This window comes from Aythya fuligula, chromosome 13 (assembly GCF_009819795.1).
Source record: "Aythya fuligula isolate bAytFul2 chromosome 13, bAytFul2.pri, whole genome shotgun sequence".
In the NCBI taxonomy this organism is placed as follows: Eukaryota; Metazoa; Chordata; class Aves; order Anseriformes; family Anatidae; genus Aythya; species Aythya fuligula.
This window is the reverse complement of record NC_045571.1, coordinates 233,903-257,725: the sequence shown is the minus strand read 5'-3', so window position 1 is coordinate 257,725 and position 23,823 is coordinate 233,903. Positions and strand designations below refer to the sequence as shown.

The 23,823-nt window shown below is 42.6% G+C and overlaps 2 protein-coding genes across 2 annotated transcripts; one reads left to right on the top strand and one right to left on the bottom strand.

Annotated features, from left to right (window-relative positions):
- The first annotated feature begins 9,441 nt into the window (after positions 1-9,441).
- C1GALT1C1 (C1GALT1 specific chaperone 1) lies at positions 9,442-11,124 on the top strand. Its single transcript, XM_032196176.1, has 2 exons — positions 9,442-9,499; positions 9,754-11,124. The coding sequence occupies exon 2, from the start codon at positions 9,759-9,761 to the stop codon at positions 10,713-10,715; it is 957 nt and encodes a 318-aa protein (XP_032052067.1). The 5' UTR covers positions 9,442-9,499; positions 9,754-9,758; the 3' UTR covers positions 10,716-11,124.
- Positions 11,125-12,213: 1,089 nt separating this feature from the next.
- Positions 12,214-20,029, bottom strand: MCTS1 (MCTS1 re-initiation and release factor). Its single transcript, XM_032196177.1, has 6 exons — positions 19,881-20,029; positions 19,335-19,487; positions 18,611-18,708; positions 17,311-17,444; positions 16,235-16,302; positions 12,214-14,126 (listed from the first exon to the last, which is right to left on the bottom strand). Exons 1-6 carry the CDS (start codon positions 19,889-19,891, stop codon positions 14,045-14,047), a joined length of 546 nt encoding a protein of 181 aa, XP_032052068.1. The 5' UTR covers positions 19,892-20,029; the 3' UTR covers positions 12,214-14,044.
- Between the last annotated feature and the right edge of the window lie 3,794 nt (positions 20,030-23,823).

Here is a 23,823-nt window from a genome sequence, read left to right as displayed (position 1 = left end):
ATCCATATGTATAGGCGTACTTGGGTTTCTTGTAAATATGTAACAGCAATGTCCTATATATATTTGGAAAGTTCGACGGGTGCATGTGCGTGTTGGTAGAGCATAGATGATTTAAAGATCAAAGCCAAATTTCCTTAAGTGGTATATTCTTTATTGCAGTGCTGGATGCACGGGGGATCTTTCCACCTATCATGCATGTTCGAAGTGACAAACTATCTCGTATTTATACAGTGAAACAATGAATATTCAATTAGCGCATATACATATTAATTACCTAACCCCGCCTACTCTCGCTTCGTATGCTAATTAGCTTATCAGTCCTTGCGCTTGCGCAAAGCCTTCCAAGAATTGTGGGCCGGGGTCTTCGGGATGTGGGCAGTGGTCTTTGGGAGAAAGGCCATAGGTCTTCCTCATAATGCACTTTTCACCTTTGCTTAATCAGTTTTTTTCCAGGCTGTAAAAATGCTGAGTTGTCTTTCAGTTTAACTGAGGGTCGGCAGATAACAGGATGTCTCAGTTAACAAGACATAACAGGCAGTTGACTCGAGTTAACTCAAGTCTCAGCCTGACTGAGGGTTAATGGATAACGAGATGTTTTCAAATAACAAGATGCTTAAACATAACAGAAGGTCTACAGATAACAAGATGTTATTTACTTTGTCCTTGCTAACTTTTAACCACAAGTTCTATTCTATCCTAAAGTGAGTTTATACAGTATCATTCCACAAGTTTTATTCTATCCTAAAGTGAGTTTATACAATATCAAACCACAAGTTTTATTCTATCCTAAAGTGAGTTTATACTATATCATAGACTCCCCGTGCACCCAGCACTGTTTATTTGCTTTTTATAAATATTCTTTTATGTTACTAAATTCAGAGTTGAGACTTCATTTATAACACTCTTTTTGGATCCTTACCTAGCAGGTAAAGTTGAAGCAGTTTGTCCCCTAACCCCAGGACCAGGCATATAATGTTCCTGGTATATCTCCTCTCCACTAAATCACAGATCTACAGCTGCAGAAAAGGGCCCTGAGTTGCTGTTCTAACATCATAATTCTAGCTTGCTGCAAATATGTGTAGCTAGCAGACACATTTGTTTGGCCTCTGCACATACAGCTCAGGAGTCTCCTCCTTCAACATTGGTATAGGAAAGCAAATGTCTGCTTGGAGAATATGCTATTTCACAACCTCACTTTCCATGTCAGAAGAAAGTTTTAGTTCAAGAAAGCATCTCATGGAAGCTATTGACATTCAGACCCACTAAAGCTCTTCTATTTCCACCTTTCCTCTTCTTCCTCTTCCCATAATACAGTAACATCAACAGAAATTCACAGGTCTTTCCATCTACTAGCAATAACAATTTGCTATTTACTATAGTATATACCAATACTACGCCATAAATAGTTGTGTATCTCCAGGCAGCAGGTAACCAAACTGAGGCAAGATCTACAGGTCTTCTGACCCAAGGCCCAGAATTCCTGTAAGCCAAACCACAACCCTACCCCTGTGCTCAGGCACTGTTATAAATGAGGATACAACTCAGTCTGAATTTAGTAATATTTATAAAAGGCAAGGAAGCAGCGCGGGGAGTCTACTCTCTACCAACACATACACACTAACATCAAACTTTCTAAACATACAGAACAATGCTTTTCCATATTAAACCTGAGTACACCTATACATATGTACAATCAGAAAAGGTATCAATTGAAACATAAACATAGCAAAGGTTTCAGAATTCTGGCAAGTGTTTAACAAACAATCCTTTAAGTCTGTTACTATTAATGTCCATGACTGGAGGAGCATAGTTGGAGATGGTAATCCTGGTTGAAGTGCTCCCATATCTTCCCTGATTTCATTAAATTTTCTCAGATCATATAACAGTCTCTTGCTTTAAGTTGTTAAGCAACTCAGCCTTCATTTTCCATAGCAGAGTCCTACACCTTGACCTCAATTTGGTCCCATATTTCAGGATCATAAACTGTCTGATCGTTAATAAAGGGAATAAGCTGTAAGGTTACCAGGACAGTCTTTGTTTCCAAGGACGTATGATTCCCCATAATGCGCAACTGCTTACCAGCGAGGGGCAGTTGTGTGCACAGGTCCGCTTCTCTCAGCTCGAGCTTCTTCCTAGCTCCAGTACACCTATTTCCAGCGACTTTCAGTACGAGCTTCTCTGAGCGGTTTCCTGAGTTTGGCCAAACCTGTCTTCATGAGGTGATCAGTGTCCTTGTTCCTGTCCTGGTCTCTGTTCTGCTAGCCTGTCCCTATTCAGTCCTTTTTCATTATATTGTGTTGCCTTTTTATCTTGAGGACTGGTTCCCCTCTTATACCCTTTGCCCCATAGCAGTCCTTTTCAAAACAACTTTTCATTGGTCAAACAACTTTTCCCTGCAACAGCAAACAATCAGCAACTTCCATGCCTTAATGGCTGGAGAACAAGCAACCGGAGACTGCATGGTGTCTCCTGAACCACCCTTCTTTGTTCCCTCTAAACTCTTCTACATTCCTGATGGCCTCATCCTTAAGAGTTAGATGTTATCATCAACCATGGGGCTTGCTGATCCCCATGGCCACACTCCCACATCTCCCCCTTCTTTATTAATATCAACCATCTTCTTGACACCAATTATTATTCTACATATCACATTATTCTATATATCTGCTGAGACCATCATTTTCTGCAGAGGTATTTTTCCAAGTGCTAGGGGCTCAGACTGGCAAAAGCAAACTCCTTAAGGATGCAGCAAAATAACTTCATCACTGCTTCATGCATTTTATTTTAAAAGACTATTAAGAACCCATTCTTTCTGATTGAATCCTATTTTCATCACCACTTTTATCTTTTCTTTGGGAGCTTGAAAAATAAGATTTCTCTGCCTCTGGCTTTTTTTTTTTTTCCCTGTCTGTTTCTACATGATCTATAATGATTCTTTTTTTTTCCTGTCCTTCCAAGAGAGATGGCATTAAATGGCTAGTTTGTATTCTCTTTCTGTTATATTTGCACATTGGAGCCATCCACAATGGTGTCAGCTCAGCTCTGGGCATTGTCTCTGTTAGTTCAATTCCAGAAGAATTGCTGCAGCTAGCAGGATGTTAGCATTCACTTGATTGATTTAGCATAGCCAGAAAATAAGATTTTTTTTTTCCATTCAGCTACACACAATAAAAACAAGAAACTATATAGCAGTCCAAAGTTGGTAAGTTCCTCCGGAGTCTTTTGCTTCTCATGTATCTTCCTGTGCTTGAGGGCATCGTTTAAATAATGGCTATTTCAATGCCAAGACCTTTCTTGACAGTGCTCATGAATGAAAGAGGAGAGAAAAGTGATTTAAAACTATTGTTTAATACAGTTAATCAATTTAAAAGATTTCAAGGCTGAAAGAGTCCATTATGCATTATCTCCTATATAATACAGCCATAACATTTCAACTGGTAATTCTGGCATTTTGACCAACACCTGGAGAGAATATATAAATACCTCATCATGGAGTTCAGAATTAGTATTAAAAATAAGACAGAAATCTCTTGTTTGCATTAAAACTTTATTCCATTGTCCATTGCCTACTCCTGTGACAAAGTCTTTCTGTCAAATGTGGCTGTGCACACTCGCTTAAGATACAAATGACTTACAAAAAGTCCCTGTCCCTCCTTTCCCCCACCCATCTGGCTGGATGCTGCCTATCCTTGGTCTCACCACTTGGAGATACATGAAGTTAAGAGGCTATCTTGATCTCTTCACCAGCCAGGGGCTTGCTTAAAACTGACTGAGCGATCAGGGTCTGTTACCACATCACTCTTCAGCTTAGCCTGCATGGATTCCATTTTGAGTGTGAAATTTAACTGAAGACAAGGATGCAGGGTAAAACTTTCAGAAGAGGGAGCTAAATTTTGGCTCTGGAACCAATACTCCTCCAAAAGAAATACTGAGCTGGGAAGCTCCCTGTGAAGTGAATGAAAATATCTGGCTTTTCCTACCTGCTAATTAGAATCTCCACCTAACTACTTTGAGATTTTTAAAACAAGGATTCCCAAACCTTTTCCAACAATAGGATCAGAGCCTTAGGCACATATGTTTGTTCAGTGTGCACTCTACAGGCTGAACTATAGAAAGTACGAGGTGTGTAACAGGACAGTAATAGCTGGCCTCTTCACAAAAGCCGCCATTGGGTTCTGTGGGAGTTCAGCTCTTCAAGATGAGAGTTTGTAAGCCTTGCACCATAGCCATGCGTGTCCTTCTCTTCTGATGGACTCAGGTGGACTGGTGTAACAAGTGGGTATGCCAGCAGCATGTTATAAATGAAGGTACAACTCAATCTGAGTTTAGTAATATTTATAAAAGGCAAGTAAACAGCGCTGGGTGCACGGGGAGTCTACGCTCTACCAACACGCACACACTACCATTGAACTTTCTAAATATACAGGACATTCCTTTTACATATTAAACCTAAGTACACCTATACATATGTAAGCCTATACATACGTACAATCAGAAAAGGTATCAACATAAACATGGTAAAGTTTTAAAAAGGCAAGTGTTTAGCAAACAATCCTTATTGTTTGCTAAACACTTGCCTTTTAAAGTCAAGTTGCCCTTTAAGTCTATTACTATTAATGTCCATGACTTGGGGGAGTACAGCTGGAGTTGGTAATCCTGGTTGAAGTGCTCCCATAGCTTCCATGATTTAACAGTCTCCATTTTCCATTCATTTTCTTGATTACAAACACTGGAGAATTCCAGGGCTAGTCATGGGAACAATATTTCTCGCTTTAAGTTGTCAACCAACTCAGCGTTCAGGCCCTCTGTATCCTATTCTTCCCGGATCGAAGGGAAACATCATTTCCGTCTCCTTTTCAAGGCCAATAGGGCCTGGGCCAAACGGCACATCCAGGTCACCAGGGGGCGTAACAGCAAAGGCCTGCGATGGCAGTAGTGGCGGGAAGGGGGGGGGGGGGCAAGGTGTAGCAGAAGAATTGGTGGACGAGCCCGCAGCTCCCTCACTGTCTGGCAAACCACACATTTCTGACTGTGGTCCCACATGGCTCTTTAAGGCCTCAGAGACTGCTCGCCAGGTGCCGAGCAATCCCACTGCAACCTTGTCATTTTTCGTACCAGAGTTCTACACCTTGAGCTCAATTTGGTCCCATATTTCAGGATCATAAACTGTCTGATCGTTAATAAAGGGAATAAGCTGTAAGGTTACCAGGACAGTCTTTGTTTCCAGGGATGTATGATTCCCCACAATGCGCAGCTGCTTACCAGCGAGGGGCAGTTGTGTGCGCAGGTCCGCTTCTCTCAGCTCGAGCTTCTTCCCAGCTCCAGTACACCTATTTCCAGCGACTTTCAGTACGAGCTTCTCTGAGCGGTTTCCTGAGTTTGGCCAAACCTGTCTTCATGAGTTGATCAGTGTCCCTGTTCCTGTCCTGGTCTCTGTTCTGCTAGCCTGTCCCTATTCAGTCCTTTTTCCTACTTTTTTATTGATGTCATAACTTCATTATATCATGTTGCCTTTTTATCTTGAGGACTGGTTCCCTTCTTATACCCTTTGCCCCATAGCAGTCCTTTTCAAAACAACTTTTCATTGGTCAAACAACTTTTCCCTGCAACAGCAAACAATCAGCAACTTCCATGCCTTAATGGCTGGAGAACAAGCAACCGGAGACTGCATGGTGTCTCCTGAACCACCCTTCTTTGTTCCCTCTAAACTCTTCTACATTCCTGATGGCCTCATCCTTAAGAGTTAGATGTTATCATCAACCATGGGGCTTGCTGATCCCCATGGCCACACTCCCACATCTCCCCCTTCTTTATTAATATCAACCATCTTCTTGACACCAATTATTACTCCATATATCACAAGCATTATACAATCACAGAATGGCTTGGGTTGTAAAGGACTTAAAGCCCATCCAGCTCAAAACCCTGCCATAGACAGGGATGCCACCCAGCAGACCAGGTTGCCCAGGGCCTCATCCGTCCTGGCCTTGAACACCTCCAGGGCTGGGGCATCCACAGCTTCTCTAGGCAACCTGTTCAATGCCTCACCACCTTCTGAGTGAAGAATTTCTTCCTAACATCTCATCTAAAATCTCCCCTCTTGTAGTTTGAAATTGTTCCCCCTTGTCCTATCACTAAGGCCACAATGAGGTGTCCTTACAGCCATCTCTTATGCAGGTTGAAGGTCGCCAGCTCTCTCAGCCTTTCTTCATAGGAGAGGTGCTCCAACCCCCTGATCATCCTCGCAGTTCTTCTCTGGACCCACTCTAACAGGACCCTTCTTGTGCTGGGGGCCCCAGACCTGGACACAGTGCCCAGGTGGGGCTTCACAAGGGCAGAGTCGAGGAGGACAAGCTTCTCAAGCTTGTCCAGGTCCCTTCATATGGCATCCCTTCCTTTTGTCATATCAATTGCACCACTTGGCTCGGTGTCATCTGCAAACTTGCTGAGGGTGCACTAGATCCCACTGTCTATGTCACTGATAAAGTTATTAAACAGATGGGTGATGTGATGGCAAAAGTTCAACCATACCTCTGCACTTCTCGTAATTTCAAGTTTCTTTCCATATAACCAAGAGCTCATCTGCTGTTTTAACTACCCAGAAACATCCACAATAGCTCATTTCTAGTTTTGGTTACTCTTCCTGAATGTTACCACACTGCTCTAGCCCAGCTTCTCTACTGCACATGTAGTTAAGAGAGACAGATGCCTCTGCTTCCAGGAGAGTGGACAACAGTCATTTGTGATCATTAACAAGCAGTCACTGTAAAAGATGACAACTTGTGTGTCAGCTGAAACATTTTGTGTTAATTGGAACAAAGTTCCTATCAACTATGTTTTGATAATAGCCAATCTCTCATGAACATTTTGTACCACACAAGTGAGAACATAATGTCTTGATGTCTTTCCTTGGACGCAAAAAAGAGCCTCAGAAGGCAGTGCAGCTACAGCCAGCGAAGGAAGACAAACAGAACGTAGCAGGGGAACAGCTGTCTGTCAAGACAGGCAACAAGCCATGGAGCTCTTCAGCTCTGTCAGCAGTTTAGATCCTGGCACAGGTCATAGGTTTCAAAAGCTGCTATTGTTGGAGAGCGTGGTAAAGATACCGCAAATGATCGGAACATCTCAGTGGACAGCAAGCCGGTACTCAAAGCCAAAATCTGGCTGATATTCTGTGAGCATATGTGTTTCAATACAAAACTAATGCACATCCATTTGCAGCAGTCTTGGAGGAGCCTGATCCTGCTTCAGTCCTTGTGGCTCATCATCCCCCTCGGCTTTCCTCCCGTAACTGCCATCTTAGGGCTGTGCCTTCCCTGTTTCTGACATTTGGCTAGTTCCCAGCCCATGGCAGAATGACTTTAAACATCCACCTCCTGCAGTTCTTAAAAACAGATTCTTGCACTGATTTGGGGTGGTTTTAAGAGTACATGTGTGTCTGAATGATATCTAATATAGCTCCAGAGGAACTAACAATGGCTGTGGTGAGATCTTATGCATTCCTATGCCTTTTTACTCCTTTTAACACCCAGCAAGAATTTCAAGCAACAGAGGAGCCAGAAGAGTCTTTTCAGGACTATAACATGCTTTATATGCCACTTAAACTTTCTCTTCACTGATCTGCTGCTGGATAAAGGCAATATTGAAAATATGTTAAAGTGACAGTTAAAATCTGTGGCTACATTACTCATTCTATCAGAGCCTTGGAAAAAACCTCACTAAAGTCAAGCAGGAAAACAATTTGTTGAAACATCAGCTGAAGCAGCAAGTTGCAACTCATTCAAATCTCTCTGAAGAACGTGATCAAGCAAGTGCTGAAGCCCTGAAAACCACAATGGATTCTGCAAACAGGAGATGTATAATACAAACTTCGAATTGACCTCCACTTTCTGCTGTGATAACCACCTGAGAATCATCCTGCTTATACTTTAAAAGCAGCTGAGTGGGAGAATATGGGATGACTGATGTTTCTTTAGTCTAACAGGACTAGGAGAACATGCAAACTGACAGTATGTCCCTCTCTATCACAGTATGTAATTAGGGACCAGTTCCACTGAACAGAGCCATTCTGGATATACAATGTACTAGCCAGAATAGCTCTTTTGTATTATTTTTTTTTTTAACCCGAATCACAGGCAGTGGTTCCCCAAGCCCAGAAGAATCAAGCAACTGACATTCTTACATATCTTTTTGGCAAAGATAACATCTTGGAGTCTACAGCCAGTGGCCTATAAAGAAACTTAGCTGAATAGTGAGGCCTTGGTGGATCCCAGCCAGATGCCAGAGAATCCAGAGCAGCTCAGTTGTAAACAGACTTCAATAAAACCCACTAAGTTTAGCCAGTCAGGGCAAAAAATGAAATATGCTTCTTACAATACAGGAAAAACCCATATGGGACTTTGTGAGAAACACTCCGTAGCCAATAACTTAGGCTCAGGCGAGGATCTCAGTGAAGTAGTAATTTATTCGCGATTGCAATGGCGGGCGCCCCACAAGCAGGAGAGAGCGCATCTACTAGTTCCAAAACACAGTTTATATACCTTTTGATGGCAGGACCCTCCCCTGTTTCCCCACTGAGTGGGTAATCCAGATTCACAATCTATCTGATGCTTCACAAACAATGCATGGCCTTCAGTCGCCGGCCTGTTAAATTTCAAATTTCTTTTGACATTTTTACTGCTTGAAGTGGTAATGTTTCTTCACTTATCTGACTTGACTTGACACCGTGATTTTCACCTAATTGTCCTAAGGAGTCTGATTGTCTGCATTTTACAAGGTCGCCTGCTAAACTTTCTTATCACTGTAAGCATATCTCAGTACCACATTCCCTCCTTCTAAACAATGTAACTCTGCAAAAACAACATTTCTATTCCCACAGACTTTATCCTGATAACTAAGGGTACACTGCCAGCCACTAATAAAGGGCCTTCAAGTTAGATGTCAATGGTAAACTCTTGAGAGGTGACATGTACAAAGGGATTCTGACATGATTCTTTCAACCTGCAGCTCAGCAGCACTTACCACAAAAAAAAAAAAAAAAAAAAAAAAAAAAAAAAAAAAAAGGCTGCCTCTGAAAAATGTTTCTGCTTTTTTTTTTTTTTGTTAAATTACAAATCCTGTGTGCCCTGGGCTGGGGGCTGGAAACCAAGCAAACACCACTCGCAGCACGGGTTATTTGGGGCCGGGCATTCAGTGAGGAGGGCACCAGGCTTGATCCTGGGCGCGGGTTGGGAGGGTTCCTCCTTTTCCTCCTGGGTCTCAGGAGGTGACCAGGGCGACGGAACCGACCCCTCACGGGGGGTCGGCCTTCAGCCGGCCTTCCCCACGCGGCACAGGGCCGCAGTGAGCGGCGGGTCCGGCAGGGGGCGGCACCACGGCGGCGGGAGGCGCCTGGAAGGGCTGCGCCGTGCTTCCGCCGAGGAAGGGAAGGGAAAGGGGAGGGAAGGAAGGGAAGAGAAGGAGGCCGGGGGCCGGGCGCAAGGTGGTGGAGGCGGCACTGGTGAGTGGAGGCCGGGCCTGAAGCCGCGGCGGGCCCCGGAGGCGCTGCCACGGCTGCCGGCGGCTCCTCGCAGCCCCCCCGGGGGCGGCACCGGGGGTCGGGCATGGAAAGAGCCGGTGGGGTGGGGGCTTGTCCTGCCCGGTACGCGAGGGGAGCGAGGCTGGACTTGGGGGTGGGGGATGGCAGCGAAAGGACGGGGAGTCTGCGGCGTAAACGTGCTCGCTTCGAGCTGCTGAAGTGTGCTTATTTTCTAGGGAAAATGGTTTCCGAAAGCAGTTCGTTCATTAAAGGTGTGGTGTTAGGAGGAGTCTTCTGCATGCTGGTTACGCTTCTCGGACATTTTAAGATGGGCCATGGGACTAGAGCACATCACCACGAGCACCATCATATCCAGGCTCCCAACAAAGAAGATGTCTTGAATCTTTCCGAAGATGAGCGTCTGGAGCTCAGTCAGAGTATCCGTGTTTTTTGTATCATCCTTGTGAAACCTAAGGACCTCGGGCACTGGGCTGCAGTGAAAGAGACATGGAGCAAGCACTGCGACAAGGCAGAATTCTACAGCTCTGAGAACATCAAAGTGTTTAATTCGGTAGTCCTCGACACAAATGATATGTGGATGATGATGAGAAAAGCTTACAAGTTAACATATGAGCGCTACAAAGATGAATTCAACTGGTTCTTCCTTGCCTATCCAACAACATTTGCTATTATTGAAAATCTCAAGTATTTCTTACTGAAAAAAGACCCTGCACAGCCTTTTTACATAGGCCATACTGTGAAATCTGGTGACCTGGAGTACGTAGATAGCGAGGGAGGAATCGTTTTAAGCATCGGATCGCTAAGACGACTTTCCCGTATTTTTGAAGACACTGACAAGTGTCCAGAGCAGGGAGGTATGATTTGGAAACTTTCTGAGGATAAACAGCTAGCAGTATGCCTGAAGTATACTGGAGTGATTGCTGAAAACGCAGAAGACTCAGAAGGAAAAGACATCTTTAATACCAAGTCAGTCAACACTCTCATCAAAGAAGCAATGGCTAATCACCCTGAGCAGGTGGTAGATGGCTGCTGCTCAGACATGGCCATCACTTTCAATGGACTGACCCCCAACCATATGCACGTGATGATGTATGGTGTTTATAGACTGAGACCCTACGGTCACACTTATAATGATGCACTCATCTTCTTGCCACCTGAAGGTTCAGACAATGACTGACATCTTTCAGAAAGGACACAGAACCACAGTTAACTGTGCTCATTGTACAGACACTCAGTTTTCGTATGTGGTGGTACTGGTGTACAGTTTTTGCACAGAGATTTGTTAAAGCTCTTAATTTTAAAAGTGGAATGAGAATGTTCTTTCTTAATCTTTTATACAGAAATGATTGGGCTTTTTTGACAGTACTAGAAAGAAATAAAGGACATGTTGATGTTTGTGATAAAAGGAAATGAAGTTTGTAGGGGGGTTGTATTATCCAACTATTTATTAATGAGAACTCATAAGAACTTTAGTCTGTTACAAATATATTTTTGCAAGATTTTGATGATATCAATTCTTTCAGGCATTTCTCAAACATCTTTGTATCTTTCTAAGCTGTACCAATAAAACTGGCCACAGATTTAGTCTCAAAGACTACTAAGTGATTTCCTTTACTCTGAACTGCACATCAGCTTGAGCTACACTGGTTATGCAGTACAAAGGGTACACCCATCACTTTATGTAGTCTCCTAATGCAGTAAGAAACTAGCAGGAAGCAAACCAGCAAGAAAAGTCTATTAGGAATTTCCTGCAGAATAATAAGTGACCTTTGGACTGCTATTCTCAATCATACAAAAGAAAGAGATAACTAAATTTGAATAAATATTAACATGGCCAGGTAGCCTGTTAGCACAGGAGTAATTGCTCATTTAAAACTATTTTATAAGCATATTTGAATAAAGGTTCTGTCTAGCAGCTTTCACTGTTAGTAGTCCTAACAGTATTTACATTGACAGCTAAACAGCTTCCTTGTAAGTGGGAAGTACAGCTGCATTTACAGATATTTTTGAACACTAATATGCAGAAAGACCAATGTGCCTGTACACTCACCCTTTCTTTGTACATGATACAAAACAGCAATGTATAGAACTCCACCTTTTAAAAAAAAAATTAAGTGCACTTGAAATCCCAAGTTTTACATGTGCCACCTGGTTACAACTCCATTCCTGCACCAGTCACAGTTAGGTGGTAATAAATAATGTTTACGCCATTTAAAATTCACTTATCTGACCCAGCCATTTCAAGACTTCAAGTAGCACAGAGATGCAATACCTACATCTAGCACAGGCTTTACTGGTAATAGAGTTACCTATAAAAGAGGTATTAGGTGAGGACAACTTTCTTTTGACACAGCATTTGGAGTATTTCATCCTATCCTTAGCCACAGTAAAGGAGAAAAGCTGACAGATACAAAGTAGCTGTTTCACAACAGGTACTTCAGAGCTCATGATAGTAGCAACTTCTTTCGTGCACTGAGCATCATTCAGGTCCTTGTTTTTGTTTTTTTTTTTTTTTTTTTTAATAACAAGAAGAAGACAGCTCAGCTGTTTCAGAAGGCACACCTTACCTCCAGAGGTCAACTGACAGCAAGACAAACATGCATATAATTCCTGCCCAAACCTCCATACAACTGAAATTACTGTTTCTAACAGCTTTCGGTATATTTCAGATACAATTCAAGCATGACTTCGCTTTTATCTTCTTACAGAGTGATATTCAAAAGGCTGGGTCCACAGTTGGGTATACTCTGAAACAAAACCTGACAAGGTGAAAAATAAAACTTTGATTTCAAAAGATGTTTCTAATATCAGAAACAACTGTGATCCCACTACAACAGCAGCACCCAGAGCAGGTCAAGAAAAAAAAAAAAAGGCATTAACAATCCAGACCAGAATATACCTCATTTGTCCCAGATTTGAGAGATGCTGTAGCAGAACAGGGGGAAGAAGGGACAGAAAAGACAGAAGAAGAAAAAGCAAACCATAGAATTCATGCTAGCTCACCTTATACACCGAAGAACCACTGAGGCACAAACTGATTCCCATTATAAATACACTAGTTTCTTGTTAGTGCTAAGTCTTTGGTATGCATAATAATGTCTGCTATTATTCTAAAGGGACTGTGTGAGGTTTGACCAAACTTTGTGCAAAATGTTAATCATAATCTCATTTTTTGTATTCCTACATACATAGTTTCAGACATACCCTGTAATTTTCAAGAGTAGCCTTCTTGCAAATAACTTTACAGAAGAAATCTAGAAGTAGCACATGTTAAGTAATACATTTTCTCGCATGTTGTGTTTTAACTTCTGAATTAGATTAAGAACACCTCCGCCACTATCTGCTGTAAAGGTCCCAGAGTGCGGAAATTAAACATGCAGAACAGCACTGAGACAACGCACTGCATACAAAATTAAGCTCTAGGATTAATGAAATATAAGTGTTAGAATAGAGACTTGAAATATTAATAAATACTTCCAGAGACAGAGTTATCAGCAGTAGACCTTAGTTTCCTTAGTTTATTAAATAATTCCATAGCACAGGCTGTCTTCTATCGGCATAGCTTTGGGTATGCAGTCAGTAAACAAAGTCAGATTATCCAGGCAAACACCGTGCTGTTTAACCAGTTCTGTAGATGTGTAGATGTATGTGCATGTGGCAGTGCGCACAAGCTGCCATCTCCCACCTGAAGAAGCTGCTCCTGGCTACACTGATAACTAGGCTTTGCTACTGTGCTTTTGTTGAACAGTGATTTTGTTCCTACTAGTAAAATATGAAGGCAAACAGGGAGTAGAGCATCAGGCGCCAACTGGCACATGCTCCATTTGAAGTATGCCCACCGTTGCTGTAAATTCCATTATAAGGAGAGTGATATCAAACAGTATTTGTCAGGTAGAAATCAGAACATAATATATATTCTTAACATATGAACTAGCATAAAAGAATTTATAGTCCACATATGACTTTATAGGATTTATGAACTTAAACGTATCTTAAACAGAAATTCCTGATGTCAAATATTAAAGTTAATGCTGTTAATAAATTAAAAAATAAAAGTTAAAGATCCCTCCACATTCAAGAAACAGGTAAGCAAGTGAGATGTTAATCAGAAGAAAAAAATCTGGAGTGTTTGAGAGGTTTTAGAAACCATACTACTTATATTTCATATACACTCTAAATTAGAAGAGCATAAAAATGTAAATATTTCTTGGCTTTTTCCGCCTTGTTGTTCAAAATAGTCCTCTCACAGTCCCTGCAGGATCTCTCCATCAGGTATCTTCAGTGACAGAAGATTCATGTTTAAGACAAAACAACGAAGAACTGTAATAAAAAGAAACCTAGAAAACTATTGTAGCCTAACGGTACTTTTGCATTCATTTGATTTATTTTAGCATAGCCACAGAACAAAATAATTTGTACATTCAGTCACATTAAAAACAAGGAATTACAAAGCAGTCCACATTTAACCTAAGTGCATTCCCTTGGAGTAACACAGTTCCATTTGTTTCACTTGTATGTCTTCATATGCCAAAGCCCATCATTTAAATAGTGGATATTTTCGATGCCAATCCCTTTGTTGACCTTCTCACTGTTGAGTACGAAAGCATTAGGTAAAAGATTAGAGCAGTACTAGACTCCATATTTAAAGTAAAAAAAAGATGTACTATTTGTCCAATAAAAGGGGAGAAGCTACAATCTGCAAGTCATAAATTACATATGGACAGGAAACATTGTTATCACTCAATGTGAATCATGCTTAATAATGTGACAATATTTGCCTCCCATATTTTTTCAACCACCTTCCACAGTATTTTTAACTGCTTCTTTGTGGGAGAGACAGTTCCTAAGAAAGCCACCAGAAGGGTTGTATGAGTTGTAGCATTTCTCTATCAAAGCAGCCCAGGGGCTGTACATGATACTTTCCCTTGTAGCACAAATGGAGGTGTAACAGAAAACAAGGCAAAAACACAGAGCCTGACATGCTCTGATTCCAAATATACCACAGACAATCAAATACAGATGAGCTGGTTTGTTTCTATTTTCAGGTCATCTACCCACTTAAAGGCCTACAAATGCTAAATTAATGTGGAACTTGCAACATATTGTCCTATATTGTTTGAGTCAAGTCAGCTCTTAAAAGCGGTTATTTTATACATCTGCACTGGTTTCGTGTTTGTCTTTTTCCAGTAGATTAATTCCATAGAAAAAAGTCTAATCTTGTCACAATAAACAAAACTATTCATTCAAAGACTGAAAAGTTTAATTACCCTGGAAAGTTTATTTTACCCTATTTATACCAAGTACTCTATTGCTTACAGAACTTGTCCAAAGGTAATCAGGAAGGAAAATACTTCTATGTTAATTGCATTAATGCATCATGTATCATAATCATACCAAGTGACTGAAATCACACTGTATAAAACAGAAAACTGTGAAACAGTATCACAGAAAACAGCATGCTAACATGCTACATAGATCAATATCAATTAACTTTTCCTCTCCAGTTTATGTTGCTCCTTGTAAGAGCAGGACATTTAACTGCAAGGCTGCTGAATTTGAAGTTAGGATTAGGAATATAGATAATCCAGGCTTGCAGATCACTGCAGGTGTAGGACTGAGACATAAATAGCTACACATTTCCCTTCTTCCTACATGCTCTCAATCTCTCAAGAACACTACAGATAATCCTGAGCAGTAATTACCTACCAGCTAGAGCTGCTGTAAACCCAGGCTGCAGCAGTCCCATTCTACCCCTGTCCATTAGGGCACATTGCCACCTCTCCCCCTTGTGCTCTCATTACTCCTTATGACTGCATGGTGACTCAGTTCAGAAGATGACGCTGGTGAGAATTACTCCACAAGAAAAAGTGACTTGTTTTCATCAGAATCAGCTTTGTTACCCACACTACTGCTGGATAGGGCTGCAACCAAAGCAGCCCAGACCTAGTGGGGCTACTTTGTATGATGCAAAATCATCTTGCTGCCAGGTGCTGCAACTTAAAATGGCGAAGTGTTTTAATTCCTTATAATTTAGCATTTATGCTATGAATAACTAACATCCATTTCAGTGTTCTGCCTCTTTTTCTTCTGAAGTAGTTTTCACTTGATAGTTATCCCCAAACAGACCTCCACATTTCACAAGAAGCTTAGCTAAGCTACTAAGCACATCAGGCAGGAATGCTGCATGTGGGTACAAGGCAAAGAAGAAAGAGAAGGCCATAGAAGAAGAGTCCAGCTGGTCAGCCAAGTACCAGCAGGACTTCAGTCTCTGTTACTCGTGCAGACAAAAATCACTTTAATGATGCTAACTCACACAGATCCAAATTACATTTCTTGCCCAGACCAGCCAGCAAGTACTGTAACAAGTATTTATTTTTTCAGCAAGATCTTTGAAGAAGTACAATCAAAGCACAAGGAACAGTGATGTTCAGAGGCACTGCTGATGTTGTGCATCTTAAAAATCCACATTTACATAACTATTTTAATTGCGCAAACAAGTCTAGGGAAGGTAATTCCTTGCCTCCTCTTCCTTTCAACTTAATATTAATTAACAAAGGACAGCTGGAATAAATGTCATACTTGAAAGAAATATGATACAACAGTGATTCAGTAACCATGACAGTGGTGCTTAAATTCCAAACTAACACAGGAATTATGACATGGGACAGGTTACATTTCAATTGTCACAATACTTACATGTCCTCAGCTGACATCTTCATTACTCCCACACATAACGCATGTTGCTTTCCCTCTGCCATTATTGCCTACAAGTTACCACTAAGGAAAATGGAAGTTCAAAAAAGTATAAGCAATAACAAAAAAAAAAAAATCACTTTCCCAAAAGCAACAAATTCCCTAGTTGAATTGTTGCCCCTTTAGTAATTGTAGAGCACTAGCTCTTGAAGATAAGCAAAATCACACACTGCATTTAACAGTTGAACCACAATGCACAGAACATAAAGCATGTATTTATGAACCTCAAATAGCAATTACAAAATAAAAAGATCTCTCAATGCTACATTCCATTTCTTCCTTTGTGCCTAGCAGAGAGATAATAGTCTCTCCCTTTCTAGAACAAAGCTACAACTATACATGAGATCATTTTAGATTCCAACATAGAGAATAATTGAGACAAATCTGAAAAAAATATAAGCACTGAAATCAGACATGGCCTTTTCAAAGTTCAATAACATGTAATGCCAACTGCTCATCTTTTCCCACAGCTTCTAAATAACAAGAAAAGCAGCAGAGGTTGGTATTTGCTCAGTAATATAATTAGCAGAAGTGAATTAGCACACTTTCCTCCTTTTAGATACGCTAAAGTTTGCCAGATGCATGAAGCAAGTCCTGACTACAGCAGAACTGATCCTAAACCTCTGTCCAAATGCCCTGAGAACAGGACCACATTCTTCTATAACTGAAGATCAATTGATTAAGAAGACAGGTTACATATTAGGCTGTACCTCATCTCCTTCCACAGTTCCAACATCATTGAGGAGCTCCAATTACCTATTAGATTAATAGCGGAGCATCCCACCTAATGGAGCAGAGCAGAATTAATTATGTGGGGGGTTGGAACATCACCATAAGGAAAAGGAATTAAGAACAGTTTTCACCTTGCCAAGTAACATCTGAACCTCTGCAGGTCTTTTCAGATTGGTAGTTATTCCATTACATACCATTCAATTCCAGAGTAATTCAAATTACAACCAGCTGAGAACACATGAATAGAAAATTAACTTAGCAAGCAGTAATTCATAGATGAAGGATACAACAACAGTATCAACCGCAGCAGGGTAAAGTTTGGCTCCAGGAGATGTCAGGCCAGGGCACATTATATTAGCTCCACTTAGTACAAATTTAATGGCTCCTTTATCAACCTGCTGATGTGGTAGAATAAATGGATCTAGGAGGGGAAAGATAGAGCATTACAATTAATACGTGAAGATGACAACATGAATAACTCATTACCAAGTCAGTTTAAAAGGGGCAATTAGATGCTTAATGTGCTGCAAGAGTAGGAAGGCTGAGAAACAATTACCAGAGCTCCTGCTGGGCAGCACTGTCCTGAAAGGACACAAGGACAGTTTTCCCTGATCAAATTTAAAAATTTAAAAATCAAATTTAAAAAAAAAAAATATATATATATATATATATATATATATATTTTTTTTTTTTTTCCTGAGAAACAGAGGCTGCAAATATCAGAATCAAACACTGGGCCTAAGCTTCCTGCTCACTCATGGAGCCCACATACTGAGCGAGTTTTAACGAGCTTCCCCCAAGAAAACAATTGCTCAAGTGCCAACAAAATGAGGGACCTTAAATCCCCCAAATAATGTGTATAATCTCTTTCATGAAAAATAGACACTTTTAATGTTAATGGGACGAAAGAGGCAAAGACAGCCAAAATTAGGAAGGCCATCAGTTCTCAAAGCCATTTTTCAAGCATGTACAACCTCTTGAAACATTTCAAACATTGAGACTTTGACAGAATAACACTTGTACTATCACCTAAACTCATCCAATCATAATAGAATTGAGCAGAACAGTAAGAACAACAATAAAAGTAACCTAAGGTATGACATTGGAAAAAAGTACAAACCAGGCAGCCTAAATACTGAAGGGAGACAAGCATCCATTGCATCATTAAACTCACATTTAAAGACTATTTTTGCAGTAAGAACCTACAAGTATTTGAAGGCAGCAAGAAGGGTTTAAAGAAAGACTTGGAAGAACAAAGACAGGGCAACAGGACAAACAACAAGAAATTTAGACTCTGTGCTACAGAATTCACTCTAAGGAATTTTTGTGGGACTTTATGCAACTTGTTTAAAAAACAAAAGGTTAGATTATTAAATATACAGAATTACGTTAATTCTGGCGGAATGCAAACCACATAGGCACCTAAAAAGGCCATGCAACTACAGTTGGAAAGGTATAGAACATTTTAAAGATCTGTTCTGTAACATGTATAGTAGGTTGTGTGTTTTTTTTAAACCTATTTATACAAAAGCCTTCTTGAATCACGCACTCACCCCTCTCCCCACCTCCAGTCCTCAGCAAACTTACATTTGTGAAGCAACCTTAGCGTTGGGTAAAAAATCCCTTCTCTTTGTCTGAAGAACAGCAACTCCCCATTCACAGTAAGGATTTCTATATGCTCATGACTGCAAGATAAAAAAAATAGAAACGTAATTCTAGTAACTACTTAGTCCTTTTTTTGTTTAAGTTAAATATTTTACTTTGGACATTCTGGTCTACCTTGGCATCTGAGAAGGCAGTCAACTATCAGGAAAGTTTAAACCTGAAAATATAATCTTGTATGCCTTGAACACTGGCCCCATGCACTTTCTTCCCCTTAAAGATCCAGAGGCAGCCAACCAGCTGTTCACAAAGATTAGCAAGAATATACTACCCTCCAGTTAAAAAAAAATAAAGTCATCTAAACAATACATGAAAGCTCAAGATTTAAAAGAAAAAAAAAACAAAAAACACTACTTGAACTATCCAAACAAGTTCGAGCTTCACAAAGGTGAATGTTTCCCTTCAACAAGCTAATTCCCAGACCCACCAAATACACAACACATTCACCAGCATTTTTGTTTTCCTCAAGCATCCTACCAGCAAACCTTCACAAGCACAACAACCACGTGCAGACTTTCTGGTTTGGTGATAACATAAACTATTACCGATAGGAAATGAACCCCCCATGTCCTTCTACTATGAGAAGTAAACAGAAGATTGAAGCAATCCAAGCACTTTTGAAGTGGAGGTTAAGAGGAAAGAAACTTACCATCGTACTATTTTGACAGGGTCTTTCTTTGGCATAATTTGGTTTAGCCATGGTTCAATAACAGGAAATTGGTCTAACAGCTGGTTCTTAATACCTTTAATAACTGAAGTCTTCAACTGGATGCAGTTTGATACGTTCTCCTTTTCATCAAATCTGCCAAGTGAGAGTATTTCAAAAACACATAACCTGCTGCCCAAACGGTAGCATATTTGAGAGGCATTATTAAGAAACGGTTGTAAATCGATAGGGAAATTAACAGAGTAACATCTGTACAGCTTTCATGAAGTTTAAACCTAAACCTATCCCCCTGAGAATGCCGAGCTGGGAGAGTAGAGAGCTTCCCCAGCAAGAGGCTGGTTTTGTCCCTACACATCACGCATACCCCGAGACACCTCTTTGGTGTCCCACAGGGGTATTTCAGGGACTCACGGAGCAGATTTTGCTGACAGCACTCCCCACCCCCCCCACACACACGTAGGACCGGGCCCGGAGGACAGCGTGCCCGCGGGCGGCCCTCCTCAGTTTCCCGAGCGCGGCCCCACTCACTTTTTGAACATCCTGGGGGTGGCGACCGCGGAGCGGCGGTCGCCAGGCGGGAGGCGGCGGCGCAAGCAGCCACGGCCTCACACGAGGCACCGACCCTGTTCTCCCCACCAGCCAGAAGCGCCGCACGCTTTACGGCGTGTCGCACCGCCTCCATGGCAACGCAACGCCGCGCTGTGCGGGACTACAGCTCCCAAGGGACCGCGCGGAGATTTGGCGCATGCGCATAGGGGGAGGCGGGTAGGGCCTGAGGGGCCGGCTTGGAGGCGGCTGTGTGCACTGGAGCTGCTGTGTTCCCAGGTAATAACTATATCGCTCCAACATGAAACCAGAGTCATAACTATGAACATCAGCCCTTCATAGCTAATGATATCAAACACAAAATGAAAAAAATATCGTTCTTTATCTCTGTGAGGAGCAGACGCGAATGGTTTTGCTCTTTATGCAGCTGACTGCTATAAAAGCATACAGACATACACACAGACAGATAACAGCCCAATTTCATTTTAGAGCAACGGAAATGTTATCACAGGCATAAAGAAGACAAAAGGTCATCGTTTATAATAACCCAGATGTCAACTGGGATCACCACAGGTGCAAGTCCAGGAGGTTCACAAAGTGCCTAGATGATAACTTGGTGCAGGTGCTAAGGGAGCCAACTAGGAAAGGTGCTGTCTTAGGCCTGTTGCTGGAGAACAGAGAGGATCTTGTGGGAGACATGGCAATTGGCAGCCATCTTAGTCATAGTGACCATGAAGTGGTTGAGTTCAGAATTTGTGGCAACAGAAGGAAAACTGCCACCAAAACTCCAGCCCTGGATATGGGGAAAGCAGACTTCAGGCTGCTCAGGGAACTAGTCAGCAAGGTCCCCTGGGAAGCTGCTTTTGAAGGCATTGGCGTCCATCAGTGCTGGTCAATCTTTAAGCACTGCCTCCTAAAAGCACAAGATCAGGCAATTCCAAAATATCGGAAGGCAGGCAGGTGGGGCAGAAGGCCAGCCTGGCTGACTAGGCATCTTTTACTGGAGCTTAGGTGAAAAAAGAAAGTGTACGGCTGCTGGTAGAAGGGTCAGGCAACAAGGAAGGAATACTGGGATGCTGTTTCTGTTTGTAGGCAGAAAATTCGTGTAGCCAAAGCACACCTAGAGTTGAAGCTGGCCATGTCTGTGGGAGACAATAAAAAAGTTTTTTTTAGATATGTGATAAGAAAAAGGAGAACCAAAGAAAACATAGATCCAATATTGATGGGGAAGGTCTCACAGACAATGACATAGGCAAAGCAGACACATTTAATGCCTTCTTTGCCTCTGTCTTCAACACTGATGATGGGCTTCGGGACCCAGGGTGCCATGAGCTGGAGGACCATGACAGTGGGAATGACAAACTCCCAACCGACCCTGAACATGTGCAGGATTTGCTGCTCCACATGGATCCATACAAGTCTATGGGTCCGAATGGGATTCATCCCAGGCTGCTTAAAGAGCTGGCTGACATCATCGCAGGACCTCTCTCAGTTATTTTTCAACAGTCCTGGGAATCTGGAGAGGTCCCAGTAGATTGGAAGCTGGCAAATGCCAATTTTCAAGAAGGGTCAGAAAGAAGACCCCAGCAATTACAGGCCTGTCAGTCTCACGTCAGTGCCTGGTAAAATCATGGAGAAGATGATCCTCAAAGTTACTAAAGTGCACCTGGGGGACAATGCAGTCATTGGTCCCAGCCAACATGGGTTCATGAGGGGTAGGTCCTGCCTAACAAATTTGATTTCCTTTTATGATAAGATCACCCATCTAGTCAATGAAGGGAAACCAGCTGATGTGATCTTTTTGGACTTCAGCAAAGCTTTTGACACGGTTTCCCACAGGATCCTATTGGACAAAATGTCCACCATACAACTTAACAAAAACATCATACAATGGGTGAGCGATTGGCTGACAGGCAGGGCTCAAAGGGTTGTGGTAAACAGGGCCACATCTGGCTGGTGGATGGTCACCAGTAGGGTCCCTCAAGGCTCCATCTTAGGGCCAGTCCTCTTCAATGATTTTATAAATGATTTGGATGTAGGACTAGAAGGTGTTTTGAGCAAATTTGCCGATGACACCAAACTTGGAGGAGCTGTGGACTCGGATGAGGGTGGAAAGGCCTTGCAGAGAGATCTGGACAGATTGGAGAGCTGGGTGAACACCAACAACATGAAGTTTAACAAAAGCTAGTGCCGGGTCCTGCACCTGGGACAGGGCAACCCTGGCTTTTCGTACAGACTGGGCGACGAGACACTGGAGAGCAGCCCCACAGAGAGGGATCTGCGGATTGTGGTTAACAGCAAGTTGAATATGAGCCAGCAGTGTGCCCTGGCAGCCAGGAGGGCCAACCGTATCCTGGGGTGCACCAAGCACGGCATTGCTAGTCAGTCAAGGGAGGTGATTGTCCTGCTCTGCTCTGTGCTGGTCCGGCCTCACCTCGAGTACTGTGTGCAGTTCTGGGCAGCACAGCACAAGAAGGATGTTAAACTGTTGGAGAGTGTCCAGAGGAGGGTGATGAAGATGGTGAAGGGCCTAGAGGGGAAGACGTATGAGGAGCGGCTGAGGGCACTGGACCTGTTCAGCCTGGAGAAGAGGAGGCTGAGGGGGGATCTCATTGCAGTCTACAACTTCCTCACGAGGGGGAGTGGAGAGGCAGGTGACCTATTCTCTGTAAACACCAGTGATAGGACCCGCGGGAACGGTGTTAAGCTGAGGCAGGGGAAGTTTAGACTTGACATCAGGAAGAGGTTCTTCACCGAGAGGGTGGTTGCACGCTGGAACAGGCTCCCCAGTGAATCAGTCACTGCACCAAGCCTGTCTGAATTTAAAAAGCGATTGGACTGTGCACTTAGGCACATGGTCTAAACTTTTGGGTAGACCTGTGCAGTGCCAGGAGTTGGACTTGATGATCCAGATGTTCATCTGGAGCTCAATATGGCTACTGCTGTTAAAGACAACTAAAAATGTTTTTACAAATACATCAACGCAAAACGGAGGACTAAGGAGAATCTCCATCCTTTACTGGATGTGGGGGGAAACCTTGTTACAAAAGATGAGGAAAAGGCGGAGGTGCTTAATGCCTTCTTTGCCTCAGTCTTTAGCGGCAATACCGGTTGTTCTCTGGATACCCAGTACCGTGAGCTGGTGGAAGGGGATGGGGAGCAGAATGTGGCCCTCACTATCCACGAAGAAATGGTTGGTGACCTGCTACGGCACTTGGATGTGCGCAAGTCGATGGGGCCAGATGGGATCCACCCGAGGGTACTGCGAGAACTGGCAGAGGAGCTGGCCAAGCTGCTTTCCATCATCTATCAGCAGTCCTGGCTATTGGTGGAGCTCCCAGTTGACTGGTGGCTAGCAAACGTGACGCCCATCTACAAGAAGGGCCGGAGGGCAGACCCGGGGAACTATAGGCCTGTCAGTTTGACCTCAGTGCCAGGGAAGCTCATGGAGCAGATTATCTTGAGAGTCATCACGTGGCACTTGCAGGGCAACCAGGTGATCAGGACCAGTCAGCATGGGTTTATGAAAGGCAGGTCCTGCTTGACGAACCTGATCTCCTTCTATGACAAAGTGACGCGCTAGGTGGATGAGGGAAAGGCTGTGGATGTGGTCTACCTTGACTTCAGCAAGGCTTTTGACACTGTTTCCCAAAGAATTCTCCTCAAGAAACTGGCTGCTCTTGACTTGGACTGGCGCATGCTTCGTTGGGTTAGAAACTGGCTGGATAGCCGGGCCCAAAGAGTTGTGGTGAATGGAGTCAAATCCAGTTGGAGGCAGGTCACTAGTGGCGTTCCCTAGGGCTCAGTACTGGGGCCAGTCCTCTTTAATATCTTTATCGATGATCTGGACAAGGGCATTGAGTGCACCCTCAGTAAGTTTGCAGATGACACCAAGCTATGCGCATGTGTCAATCTGCTCGAGGTC